Consider the following 15,037-nt stretch of genomic DNA (forward strand, 5'->3'; position numbering starts at 1 on the left):
TAGTAACTTGGGAGAAGAGACCAACACCCTCGTCGCCACAACCCCCTTTCAGGTAGTTGTAAGAGAGCGATAAGGTCTCCCCTCAGCCTCCTCTTCTCCAGACTGGACAACTCCAGTCCCCTCAGCTGCTCCTTATAAGACTTGTGCTCCAGCCCCCTCACCAGCTTCGTTGCCCTTCTCTGGACACACTCCAGCACCTCAACGTCCTTCTTGTAGTGAGGGGCCCAACACTGAACACAGGATTCAAGGTGCAGCCTCACCAGTGCCGACTCCAGGGGCACGATCCCTGCCCTGCTCCTGCCGGCCACACTATTTCTGATACAGGCCAGGGTGCTGTTGACCTTCTTGGCCACCTGGGCACAGGGCCATGAGGGAGTGTGGAGAGACCCTTGTTCTGGCAGGAAAGCCTGAGATCTGAGGGTGAGTGAGGGACAGGGAGTATGTCTCTGTGTTTAGTCATTAACACTCCCTGCCCATAACTTGAAGACCTTGGGTATGGTCTGCAGTTTGGTATTGCCTTGTTTATTAATCCAGTGGCCATCTAATGAAGATGGCAGGCAAAGACCTGGGAACAGAGATCTCCAGTCATTGTTTCGCCTGAACCAGCAGAGTGCGGAATCCTTTTTGTTTGACATCTGTGTTCCTCTCCACTGCTGCCCTACTTGTTACACACGCTGTTTCAAGAGGACGGGATAGAATATGGCCTGATCCACTCTGTGCCGTAGCTTGGTATTTAATAAACTCTCCTGGGGTTGCCAGTGGTAATAGTTTACAGATTTTGAAATTCTGAGTAAGTCTCAAAGCAGAATCCTACCCTTAAATTGCCTATTAGTCTGCTATTTTGGAGCTTAGTCTATGAACTTTTCTTGTAGCAGGTGAAATATTTTGAATGATATATAAGAAAGCCCTTGGGTAAAAGATACATCATGAATAAATTATAATGGTCAACACGAAAGTCTATTCACAGGAAGAATTATCAATCAACATGAGTGACTATTGAGAGAGATTTAAGGCTGAGACTTTTAAAAGAGCATAAGCAATCTCTTCAATTTTTAGCAAGAACTGGGGAGATATATATATAACCTAAATTGTTTTAAAAATCCTAGCCTAAATTCTCAACAGAGTAAAAAATACAGGACTTGATATTGCATCCTGCTGCTCATAGAAATGGTCCAATGTTGATATGTGTATTCCTTGCTTTATCAGACCTTCCTGCATCTTAATATCTCTGGGGAACTGATTCTGTCAGGACGATTCTGATCCTGTCCGACTGTTGCCATGGTATTGAGTTATTCTGGGCTGCGATCAAGAAGAGCAAACAAACTTGAAAAAGAAACTGGCTTTAAAACATATTCTCAAGCCACAGTGCCTGGGACTAGTTTTTGAAAAGTAAATCTTGATTTCTGTACAATGTGACAGTTGTTAAATACTTTTGAGAAACCATACTGATAACCAGAAGTGTTGCTGTGACAATAAATACATACATAAACAGAGGAAAATTAGGCCAGTTTGAAATTGTTCATTTTCATTTAATGGTATTCTGTCGCACTGAACTGAACCCCCCAGCTTCTCTGAGAGCATTCGCAAGAGTAGAACTTTTGCGGATTTTATTCCTGCTTTACCAGGCACTATTCCAAAGCTGGTGGGAGTCAATGAATGTCTTTTTAACACTACTGAGCTTTCAAAGTGAGTGCATAATAAGGGGTTTGTCTCCCATCCCTAGAGAGTAATATAGCTCTTCTTTTACACCTGTTAGTATTTTCATTCAATTGCAAGTATCTCTGTTTACCAAAAGTGCTGCAGGAGGTTCTAGAAATACATGAGACAATACTTTCTGTATGCAGGCACTGGCATAATAAGTTCATATTCTTAGAGGACAGAGTACCTTTCATGGGAAAAGGGAAAAAAGGGTCCTAAGAGAAATCCTGGTGGTGTATTGTCCAGGATGATGAATCCAGAAGGATGCACAAGTTTCAGCAAGCAGTATTTAAAACAGTAAAACAAGAAATGTGAAATTATATAGGGAATCGGGGAAGTTTTCAGCAGGTTTGTTATTTACAGGTGGATTTTTTTTTGGCCAAATTACTGAGCATGTTCTTCCTATTTCACAGGCAGAATTCACAGCCATGAGGGACCAATACATGCGGGGCGGAGAAGGCTTCATTATCTGCTATTCCATCACAGACCGCCAATCCTTTCAAGAAGCTGCTGAGTTTAAGGAACTCATTTATCGTGTCCGGCACACCTATGACATCCCCTTGGTGCTGGTGGGAAACAAAATAGATCTTGAAGAGTTCAGACAGGTAAGCAACTTCTCTGCAGTTTTTGGCTTGGTTTTCCTTGGCTACCTCAGCGATTTCTGTAGCATATGTTGTACAGTACTACTAAGAATTATTAGCACAAGATTAGGTTTAATCAAAGAGAAACACACTAGGATTGGTAATAAATTAAAGACTTAGCAGTACTTCTCATTCATATGTTATGGATCTTAAAGTAGCCTTGGCCAATCGCATCAAAATGTTCTTCATTTTAACTTGAAAAGGGATCCCATTATTTTCATTGGAAGTTATATATATGTTCAACATGGAAATAGATTCAGTCAAGATCTTAGTGGAAAAAAAACCCTGTTTTCTTTGGAAGTTACTAACCAGTAAGTACAGATTTTTTTCATAAATGTACTAGATTTAATTAAAGGTTTCTCAAACTCAGACAGAAAAAAATTCCAGTTAAAATAGATAAATCCACATAAGATTCTTTTTGCCTGAAATGCCAGTGGCTGTGTTATTAGAGTGTTCAGGTAAGGTGGGGACATGCAAGACTTGAATTCCCTTTGATCTGTATACAAGATTTGAGCCACCACCACCCATAGAGCATCAGATTTCTTTGACTACAAGGGAATTGACTGTGGCTCTCTCAAAGTCTTCAGTAATCTTTGCTCACTCTTTTCCTTTTGTTTCCTCTCCACTTCCTCCTTGCTGTTTGTGTGGATGTGTGTGTGTGCAAGGGAGTGAGTTAGAGAGAGACCGTCTTAGAAATGGCTTGGTTGTGACCTGGTACCGAATGGAAAATATCTTTAATCTTAAGTAGAAACTTTGAAAAAGGAAAAAAAAAAAAAGATCTTCCTATATGGAAATCTTAAGAGGCTCTTTATACACACTACAGTTGCTTTCAAATGACTGACTTCTGTGCAGACACACGTAACAGTTAAATAAAATGGTGGTTTTCAGTTCATTAGCATCTGTGTTCACATGATCCTGTCTACTCTTTTCCACTTATCCTGTCACTCTTCTCCTCATTTCTTTGTCTTCTTTCTTCTACCTGAAGAAAATCCAAGGCAGTGTTACAACTGAAATTAGTCCTGAAGACCTGATGATGTACATTTAAAACTTCACATCTGTCTCCACATCACTGACTTTCTCCCTAAATCAGACTTTGCCAAAACCTTAATGGTGACAATCCAGCTGCAGTTTAACAGGCAGCTTGAGGCTTCAAACAACAGTGCCATGTGCAACATGCAGTACAATCTGTGCAGCTTCTGGGGTACTTATATACCAGATGGGGAGGGATTTGGATTCGGTTGTTCTGCTGAGAGAACAGGACATTGCAGAGAGAACAGGACATTGTACCTAAGGTTACCTATAGATGAGGTTTCCAAAAATGCTCTATTCACTGATATGAAGACGCTCTTCCAGTGATATTTTGCACTATCTCTTTCTGATCTTTTGCTTTGTTGGGTTTTTCTGTTTTAATCACTGTCATGATATAAAAATGTATGCCTGATTTAAATGCCTTGATGTCTGGTCTCCCAAGCAAGAAAATTAGTGTGTGTGAATGTCTGAATTGGATATCACAAGCAGCACTCAAGGTTAAAGGGCATGGAGAGGCTCTTGGGAATATTAGAAATTATGTCTTTGAGATGTGACAGACACACAAAAACCCTGTTATACAAGGTTGTCACTGAAGATCCTGCCTGAATGTGTATCAAGGTAGTTCCAAATAGTGCTCATATATTTTTTTAAAAGCCTTCAATATGCTGAGGATTTAGGCCTTCAGAACTTTTTGCTCCATAAGACCTCTCCAACTGTCAACAAGTACAGCAGGGTCAGAAGGGTTTTCTCAAATATTCTGCAATCCCGACTTTGATCCATGGGACACCCTTACATCAAAGACTAGTTAAAATAATACAATGCAGATCTGCTCCTTTGAATAAAGCACTTGAATATGACTATGTCTACCTAAGCAAGGAGTATGAACCAACAGGAGTAGAGCTGTAGAACAAAACAGTTTATTCTGAAGTCTACGTTTCGGGAACTGATTTTTAACTTTGGACTAGCTCTATTCTAGGGCTGTTGTCTCCATGGTTAATTGGTGCTGAGGTGCACCTGCAACTGGTGCAATTGTGCTCCTGGAGCATATCGTCACTTGAATTTCATCCATAGTGCAGGTCATGTTCTCAGGCACCACTCCACAATTCAAAGAAAAGCATGGTTGAGTGGAAGTGATTAGAAGATACTGCTCAGAGTGCCTCCCTGACCTAAACTAAAGCAGTAGTGTGTGGGAGGTCATCTCTGTGCCCAGCTTTATGTGCATGTTAACAGACTTCAGCAGCTCATTCTTTCAGAACTGGAACGTGAAGTTGTGCTATATGTTTAACAAACACTGAAATAAGTTATATCTATGCTTACTTGTTAGGTTAAGCAATATCTAAGTAACTTGATGAACTGTGGGAAGGTAGATTGAAAGGAATCTTTTCAAGGTCATGTACTGTAGTTACAGCTTCATTAAAAGTGCTTGAATGGTCAAGAGTGGTAGCCAGCTAACTCGGGTGACAGACAGCAATGGTCTGACAATGTATGGCATTACCATATCAATGAACAAACAGTGAGGTACACAAACATACCACATTCAAACAACTGAGAAATAGTAGGTGTCAGAATGCAATTAGCCAGGCGGAATTTGGCCAGGGCACCAGGGCTAATATTATTGCTTTGTTTAATGACATTTTTCTCCTATGAAATTCATTAAAGCTACTGTAATGTTATTCATGGTATTTGGAAACATAACATTAAGTTCAACATTCCCAGGCATCATTTCCATTTAATGACAATTCTGCAACAATCAGACAGGCTGTAGTAGCTGGGTCAGACAAAGCTCTTGTTTGAAATGTGATCCCCTACACAATATAATTAATGATGTATGTCGCTTGCTTCATATCTATCAACAGGACTACAAGAATAAAACTAATCTGCAACTAAAATGTTAGGAGAAACACTACTGGAAGACAAAAAACAACCTTCCTATTTTTAAATAATGTTTTTATTTTCTGATGGCATCAGTGAAATGATTGTTGTCTTTAAGTATGCCTCTCATTTTTAACATCTCAAGAAATGCATTTGACTGTACTCTTTCTTAAAACAAGTTTTAATTATATCCATCAACCTAAAGAAAATTCCATTTTCTCTGAAACGGTGTGGGGGAACAACTGTGAAACAACTGTGGAGAAAAATTATAAAAACTCGTTATCTTGATGTACAAATTCAATCTTGTGGCAAGGCTCCCTCCATTCTCCATTCTCTTCCACACATTTGTACTGCAGCTGTGTCCAGTCCTTTCTGACCTTGTTCCATATTGTGTTCAGAGTTTCACTGGGAAAGTGAATGGACATGAATGGTTGGCATGCATCTGTGTTCATTCCTTGATTTTTAGCCATTGCTCTAAGAAATATTTAAGTATTATACATATTTTATCCCATAGCTGTTTGAGCTATACAGCATGAAGTGCTTGATTAGATACCATTTTAATTGCAGTGCTTTCTAACATTAAAGTCATTAGATTAATAAAGATAGATAGACCATATATGTCTTTTAATGTCATTGGAGTTTCAGAAACAATTAGGACCAGCTGATATGTAATACAATAGATACTTTTACTTACGGTAAGCTTTGTCACTTTACCCTAGATTAACATCTGGTTCTTCCTGAAGTTTAAAATCTGTGCATTGGATAAATATCTAGTTAAAACATGTTCATCTTTAAAAAATACAATAAGAAACTGATCCTGTTTTAGCTCATGCTAATGCTAATTTGCAGCTTTTAATTAAAATATTTTATAATCAAGACATGTAGCACTTCTGAAAAGTTGTTTGAAAAAATATCCGTAAGACTTTGCCTACTGATCATTGCAACATATGACATTCAGCAATTCAAAGGGGAGCTAACTTCACATGCTCCTTTGAACCATGTGCTGTACCTCTGAGCTGGAAAGAATAGATACTTTCTAGCAGCTTTTTCAAACTTTTAAAGAGAATGTGAGAACCCCTCTGGAAATTCTACCTATGTAGAAATTGCATAGCCTTCATGGAGCAGTTTTTCCTATACGCTTTTGTTTGAGCCCAGAGGAATAAGCTGTGGGCTCAGTTGAGTCCATGGATAACATGTTGTCCGTTGAGTCCAAGGTTAGGAGGGCAGCTCACACTTCATTCAGCTCTTGACCGCTCTGGGAAGCCTGTCATCAAAGTTGTTAGTTTTGCCAGTACGGTCGTGGTCCTGAAAAGAATCATGCAGTTATTTACCCTTCCGCACATGAGTTGTCTTATTGGCTTCAAGCACAAATCTGAGCAGGAGCAGTGCTTTTGAAAGCATTTCCTTCCTTCTCTCTCCTGCTACAGCCTCCTTCCTTCAGTAGGAAATAGGAAATCAATATGAAATCTGTCTTTAACATGGAACAATATCTTACTTGTAGTGCAAATTAATTACAGGGACTTCATTATATTTTCTTTCTAAGGTTTTATTATACTATAAGTTATTTCTCAAACCAGGATAACAGTGGCTCAATACAATCTCATGATCTGCACCAGCTGCCCAGAGAACATTCTCATTTGATGAGGTTTTACTCTGCAATGTCTTCAAGATGAGATAACTGGTTATCAGATACTGTGAGCATCAACTTTTAGATTTCCCATTTTAACAGTTTCTCTATTTTCATGCTGGCTTCTAAAACCTTGAAATATCTGTTGAATCTGAGACAGCTAAAGTTTGTTGGTTTTGGGTTTTTTTTTTTACTGGTTTTGTTTTGGTTTCTTTTGTATGAATAATTGTTCAGTATACTTCAGACATCGTCAGTCTACACCTTCTGGTCCCTGAGACACTGAAAATGCTTAAAGAATATGGCATTATATTTTATTTTCATTTTCCAGTGCATGACTACAAATCACTATTTACTAGATGCTCTTTTACTCATTAGTCATGAAATTGCAGTATTCTGCACTTTTTACCTTAACATCAGGCTCAATTCCTTTGCTTTTGTGATTAAAACTGCTCTCAGATTTGTGAGTGTCCTTTACCATTAGCAGTTTCACTTTGCCTTAAAGACATTTGGGTTGAAGAGTCTGCCTACTGAAAACTCTTGTTTCCCCCTTATCAGGCCAGTGCGTTACACAAAGAATGAAATATTAATTGTTTCTTCTGAACTTTCTAACTGCAAGTCAAGGGAAATGCATTTTCTGCTATTTATTGACAGAGAAAAGTATACATTTGAGTTAACTATAGAGATGGTAAAGTGATTAGGCTAAATGAGTTGGCCAGATTTTTGATAATATCCATGCAGAAAAACAGGATTTGTCACATATCACAGGAGTGTATCACAAAACGAGATGTATCTGCCCATGAAGACTTCTGTCTTTCTGTTGACTGTAGAGGGAGGCAGGGACAACTAGCTCCCTAGCCTTTATACAGCAATACTTGGGTGAGATGAAGACTAACAAAATTGTTTATGATGTCCTTAGAGGGCCACAGCAATGTTCCGAGGGCTGGAACCCTTCTGCTGGGAGGACAGGCTGGGAGAGCTGGGGGGGCTCAGCCTGGAGCAGAGAAGGCTCCGGGGAGACCTTCCCGCAGCTGCCAGGGCTGAGAGGGGCTGAGGAGAAAGATGGGGACAGACTTTTTAGCAGGGCCTGTTGCGACAGGACAAGGGGTAACAGTTTATAACTGAAAGAGGGGAGATTTAGATGAGATCTAAGGAAGAATTTTTTCACACTGAAGGTGGTGAAACCCTGGCACAGGTTTCCCGGTGAGGTGGTAGATGCCCCATCCCTGATCCTTTCAGTTTAGAGTCTAAACTTACTGATTCGTTCTGTTGTTATAGTTGCTGCTCAGTACAGACTAGACCTTTGAAGCAGGATCCACTTGCCTTTGTTTTTTCAATTAATAAAATCTAATAAGAAGTCATTCTTAGGTGGTGTTCCCTTCTAAGATCAGTGTGAACTATGATCTTAATACATCTCAGATGTATTCGGGCAGGCTTACCCTAAATAACAACTGCAAAAACCATAGTGGTATCCTTAATGGAAAAAAGCCATAGGAGAATATGGCACAGAAGAGCAAATTCTTTAAAACTATTTATTTGAATGTAGCATTGAATTTTGAGATTAATTCATTCCTGCATCTTGATGTCATCTTGGCTGTTCTTTTTCCATGGACACCTGTGCAGTTCCATTTTTCTAGCATGAATGCTTGCTGAAAATGAATTACATTTGTAAGGAGTTGCCTTCGTCACTTACATTTGCTTGCCTACATATAGCCTTTCCCACATGACATCACATCATATTCTTCCTTTGCTTTTCCAGTTCTGAATAATGTAAGCCATTTTTGCTGCTTTGATGGAGCTATGACAGTTGTCTGAATATTTGGAACTAAAACCGCTGAAGTTGTCATGGTGTTTTATTATCTTAGCTAACTGTCAAACCTTTGATAATCACTTTCTTACATTACCAAAATATATATCTGGATTCTGTAATGTTCCTCTACACCTCTAATTTCTATTTGCTTTCAATTGATTTAGATTTTTCAACGTTTCTTTCACGCTGTTCATTATCCTAAGAAGTCTTCCTTACATTGTTTAAATAAAATCTGTTAATTGTTTGCACCCCCCACCAAAAAAAAGTGTGCTTTTCTATGCCAATGCAATTGTAGAAGTCAGTTTGGCAATTGTACTCTTTTGGAATGAAATACTGTTATTATTAACTTAACTGTCTCTAGCAAATATTCATTTATACAAAAATTAACTCTTTGTCATTACAATGCTTTTATATTTCCACAGAAAACCCCAAACCACAGCTTCACATTACACAGACTGAAGTAAATGCAGTCAGACATACAAACAATTGTAATGAAACTGTTGGCTCATTCCTCAGTTCATAATTATGTTAACATCTAGTGAACCATCCAGTAAACCCTGGAATCCCTTCAACACAGAGCAGAAGACATTTGAGAGGGACTAAGATGCAGATAACAAGCTGCTTTATGAGGGAAGAAACAACAGAGAAACAATAGCTGAACTGCAGATAAAAACCTTTTATAAGAGAAAACCTGGTTATTCAGGGATAAGATCAGAGGCAACTGGTTGCTTGTAGCCAAAGCAGGACAACATAAGACAAGTAGCAAGGGGTATACACTAGGGATGGTGCTGCAAGGTCGCATCATGGCTAGAGATGTTAAACAGCAACACACTATATACTATTTTAAAAGTCTCCCAGTACTTGTTACTAACCTCTACCTGCTTTACCTTCACCTTCCAACTCAGATTTTGTCCTCCCCATGTACCAAATCCTGACTTGGTGTGGCCGTGTTTGACTCCAGTGGGAGACGCCTTGGAGGAGTGGTGTGAAGCTACAGAGATACTCTCTCATCTCTTGTCTTCTTGATCTAGATTGCTCCTCAAAATGAACTTGGACTATGAGATTTGTCTGTTTGGTTTGTAAATTGAGAGATTAGCTGTTGTGAAGGCTTTAATGCACTTTTCATTTGACAGTCATGCCAGCAGGACCTTTCTTCTTAACTAAAGCAAGTAAATACTGCTGGAAAACTACCCACACAAGCCTCCTGTAAAACACCCTTGTGCAGGGCTTGTTTACGAGTGAGTTCAAGATGCTGTTGCAGTCCTCAGAGCCTCTCAGAGGGAGACCCTTTGGTTACACAGTGACCACACAAAGATGTACAGCTTGCAAGGAAAACTTCCGTGGTATCACTTGTTGGGTGACTAGGGGTTAGTTAGGAGCCTGAACAGACACCTGTGCTGGAAAGCAAAATTTGCAGGGAAGACAATTATCCCTGAACATCATCCATGGTTCATTTTTTGCCAGCAAAGAAAGGTGTAAGGAGAGAGCTGTGTTCACTGTCACTCTGGTTCCTGCCCTGCTCCGAGGGCGGTGCTCCAGAAGTCTAGTTGCAAACTTCCATTTTATTAATTTTCAGTTTATTTATTTGCTGGAATCTTCATTTTCCTGCCTGCAAATCTTCCTCTTGTGCACTGTGCACAAGCCAGGCACCAACATGTTCTTGATGCAGAAAGGGGGGAGGCATGGACATGCCACATCAGGCAGTACTAATTGGGGCACAATTTTGCCTCTCCACCATCCATGCCTGAAGCATTATGACCTCCCATCTCTCAAGATTTTTCTTCTCCTTTTCTCCACAGGGGCACATATACATGGAAGAGAAAGGCATGCAATAGGAAGGTATCTTTTTATATACATGCTGCTATTTTTACATCAGCAAAATCAAGGCTTCAGCCTAACTATCATACATTATTTACTGCAGTTCCAGATCAGGAAACTATTTAAGCATATGCTTAATTAGAGTGGAACTAATGTGTGTTCTTCATGTTAATCTGCACTTGAGCAAAGATGCTGTCCTGAAAGTGAGACAGTAATGAGCAACTTTGTAAAAATTAAAGTCCCTTGGCAAAGCAGCAGATTAATACAGGAGGCAGCATTTAGTGAGTGCAGTGTTTATACAAAAATTTGAATTCCTAGTAGCAAGGATAGTTTCCTGTATGTTTTTAGAGTAGTAGCTCAAATTACTTGAAAACAGAAATTTTGCCAGAATTTAATTACAGCTCATCATGGTGCCACAAATAATAAGAACATGACCTAACATGTAAAGAGAAGAAGATTAATTGGTTTAATCATGTTTGGTTTTTTAAGATTTGCTTGTATTCTTGTCTTAATGGCTCACTTTTTTTTCAGATGAATTAGGAAGTTAGAGAGATTTGTTTTTATCTAACAAGTTGGCTAAGAAGAGCAACGTTAGCTGCACACAGTTACGTTTAAGCTGTGCAGTCATGACAAGCAAAGAAAAAAAAAAGCCCTGAAAACCCTTACCCAAGCAGAAAAACAGAATGAAAGGGAAATTATCTCTGTCTTATATCCATTCTGGAAAATTCTGATCTCTTATCCATATTGTCCAAATTTTACAGTATAAAATTTATGTATAATGGAAGCTTCTAAATCTCTGAGCAAATTGTGTGGTATAATACAGCATAGTTAATTCAAGAAAGTCCAGGAAATTACCTATGATAAAATGACATTAAAGCACTTTACTACAGTTGAAACTCAAGAAGTTAAATGTCTATAAAATGTCAGAACACAGGTTTTGGTGTTACAGTCATTAACAATATTAAACACACAGTTCTACTGATCTGAACCCCACACCCAGACTGGGATTCGGGGTATGCTACGTTGTTTATATAAAATTAATCAGTATTGGAGTTGATATAGTTTTAATATCTTCATCCACCTTGTCCTAATGGGTGTTATTTCAAAAAGAAAAAAGGATGGGCATCCCTTCTGTCATTGCTGCAGTAATTTCCTCTGTTGCTCAGGGAATGATCTTTCCCTCTGTTTCCATCTATGTCATCTTTACCACCTACTACCATCCAGAAAGGTTAACAGGAGAAAAATAATACGTCTTGTCAATTTTTTGAGATTGTCTGGTACAAGCACTGACACAAGTGCACAGGGGGGTGTTTTGTGTGTGCTTGTGTGTGTCTGCACGTTTTAACATTGTAATCTAACACCAGCAATGTGCTCAGTATAAGATATTCATCGGCACCACAGGCCACCCTTTTGGGTATTCCTGTCATACCCAGTTAGTCATTGAAATTTTGAATTTGCTTTACATCTCCTCTGTAGTGGTGGGGAAGACAGTGTCTTTACATTTAGTGAAGTTTGTCATTACCAAAACAATGGGATAATTCTTCCATTCTTTTCCTAGCTGTGACTCATATAATCCCTTCTTTCGTTATTATTAAAGAAGTAAAATTTGCCTTTGTTTCTGAGACTCCATTCATTTCTACAGCTCACAATTTCTTCGATTTTTAACCCTGAGGAATACATGAGATAGTTAGATCGGTTTTGCTGGTTTTTTTTTTCCCTCTGAAATTTGAGTGGTAATAAACCCAGACATGCTTAGTCCTAGCCCACTGAAACTACAGACCAAACCTAGTCACCTTCTTATCATTGTGTCAAAACTTTCTAGCCATTTCTTTCAGCCACACACAAATTATTGCCACAAAGTCCTGGTATATTTTCCACTGAAATCAAACAAAAGACATACACTGACTGCGGGCAATCAGGCTGGGAGGTATGGCCAGATTCTCAGAATTATCTGGGCATTTTCACTTAATGAATTCTGAACTGATGCAGGAATGTGGGCTTCAGGTGGCATTCCCAATCTTTTTTACTCTCTTTCTTAACATATCATATTAAGAAAACTGTGTGGATTTTCTCTATTTAATTAAAAATAGAGATTTTTTTTTAAATAGGTTATTTGTTATAGGATGGGAAGGGATTGCAGGTGGTTGTGTGTTTGGTGGATTCAGAATAGAAAGTGGAAGAGCAGGAGGTTGGAAGAGGGAGTAGAGAAGATAGTCTATGCATTCCTTGAAATGAAATATGCATTGAGCATTCATCAGACCTAGCGGCATCTGACTTGATTTGGGCTACAGACCTGCGTAGGTATTTTCCCAGTACAACTCACTGAAGAAATGTTGCTTATGGAGAAGTTGTGTTCCCTTTTAATCCCATTTTTTTCCCATCTGAAGTGAATGGGATGTTTTCACTGATGATTGCCTACAAAACGACTGGTGATGGCAGTTAACATTATCAGGATTATAATGCTCCTACAACCAGGAGGGAGTTACAACTTGAGAATAGTTTCATTTGATTGTAAGGATATGCAATTGTGAGAATCACTGAGATCTGTTAAAAAAAAAAAAAAAGAGGAATGGGAGACTTTTAATGATCATACATGGGTCAGCAATGCTTTGTGATCAATGAGACTGAAGCCTGAAAGTCCTTTGGGAAACATCAGGCAGGACTTCAGACATGGTGGTGGCTGCAAAACACTATTCAAATTTATTTTTAGGTACAAAGGTTTCTAGATTGTTTCTGCTATTATCTAAGATGTGTATATGCATATAATCCATCCCTATTTTCATTCTCATTTTTCCATAGAAGGTAGAATATTTGGATTCAACTGAGCAAGCCACAAATGGATTTGAGCTCCATGCTTCAGTCCTTTGAGTTAATTGCCAGGGAACCAGTACCAGAGAATTGTATGTAAGGATAATTCCTGGATAAAAGTGTCCATATAAGTTGTTAATCCAGTGAAGGTAGTTCAGACTTCAAACTCTGTGGAATCTGGAGTATGAAGCCATGGCTAGATGGGACAATGGTAAAAGTGCCCTTGTACTCTCTTCTGAAAACCTTTCCTGGCATTCGTAGCAACAGCAGTGAATTTTCCTCTATGTCAATGCTCTAAAGTGCAAATAGTTTTTCAGAACATGCTGGAGAAACTCCCACTGTTTGTACCATTGTTCTGTGGACAGAAAGCGTGCTTCATCCTTCAGGGCTGTCAACTAGCATGATTTATGTCATTTCAATTTAAGACAAAAAATAAAAATATTGCTTTTACTAATTTTGGAAACATAGCACATACATAAAAATAATTTTATATTTGTCCTGATTGCCTGACATTTTCAGTATGGAACGTCCATAAAAGAGAAATTGCTTTTTATGGAGCACAGGTAAAAAGGCCATAAGGGAAAGAGAATATAATTAGTAAAAAAATCATAAAAACCTATAGAATAGTTTTGATAGATTTTTTTTATTCCCCTTGTGCAGTTAAGTTAAAGACATACTGTTTTGCCAAACTTACACAGTGGTATGGAAATCTTTTATTTTTTTAATTAACAAGTTAACTTTGTGACTAGGAAGTCTGCTGTTCTTTGGAAGTGTGTTTCATTAAAGCAAAATAGGGTTGGGAATGGCTATTTTCCTTCAAAAAGTAAAAACAGAAAGAAGGAGCAGAAAGCTTCATAGTATTGAAATCTCTGGCAGAAAATAGTTGTGTAAAAGACCAGTGATATTTGAGAGATAATTAACACAACACAGTAATAAAAAAAAAAAAATCCCATGCTACCTGAAATTAAATAATAAGGTGTTACTCAGAAACTCTATAATACCATTATCAACCAACAAGTATTAGGCCTTTTGCTTCTTCAATCTATGGTTTTATTTGTCTTGATAATGGTGGAAAAAAGATGGATAATTTAGGACATCTCCATTTTTCTGAATTGATGAGAGTATCAACAGTGCCTATATCATATCTTTTCCCCCCTCTTTGTGATTCTCACTGAAATTCTAAGGTCTGAATAAAGTCAATAATATTCTGCCTTTACCTGCCTCCATATCTGTGGTTTTATCTTGATGAGTAATGTACTTAAATGAAAGGATTTTGGGATATTTGCATTCTGAACAATCACAGGAAAGACCGAGAACACTGTGGTGACTTTGCATGACAGAAATGTGGGTACCTACAACTGAAAAATGGGATTATGACATTAAGTTTAGTTCATTATTTATATCAGAATAAGAGTGATGGTTATAGAAGACCTGCAGTCTGAACATAAGCTTCCCAAAATTTAGAATTAGGACTTCAAGTTTGAGGGTTTATCTAGTAGGCTGTCTAAATTTAGTACTTGAGCAGCTTATAAAAATACTAGAAATGAGAGGTATGATAATATGAATGGTAACAAATTATCAGGAACAGATGGTATTCACCCAAGAGTTCTGAAAGAATTCAGGTATAAAATTGCTGAACTATTAACTGTGCTTAAAATGGAATCAGCAGCAGGGAAATGGAAGATAGCAAGTTCAGAACAGTCCAGAGAGCTACAGACCAGTGAATCTGAGTTTTGC

The 15,037-nt window shown here is 38.4% G+C and overlaps 1 protein-coding gene across 1 annotated transcript in view; it reads left to right on the forward strand.

Annotated features, from left to right (window-relative positions):
• Positions 1–15,037, forward strand: part of RIT2 (Ras like without CAAX 2) — a gene marked incomplete at both ends in the record, with an annotated part of 193,576 nt that overhangs the window by 98,366 nt on the left and 80,173 nt on the right. Inside the window, one exon of the mRNA XM_082013523.1 lies at positions 2,112–2,303. Within this exon, the coding sequence (XP_081869649.1) occupies positions 2,112–2,303 (192 nt within the window). The remainder of the gene's footprint in view (positions 1–2,111; positions 2,304–15,037) is intronic.

Source organism: Phaethon aethereus, assembly GCF_964289735.1.
Source record: "Phaethon aethereus genome assembly, chromosome: Z".
Taxonomy (NCBI): domain Eukaryota; kingdom Metazoa; phylum Chordata; class Aves; order Phaethontiformes; family Phaethontidae; genus Phaethon; species Phaethon aethereus.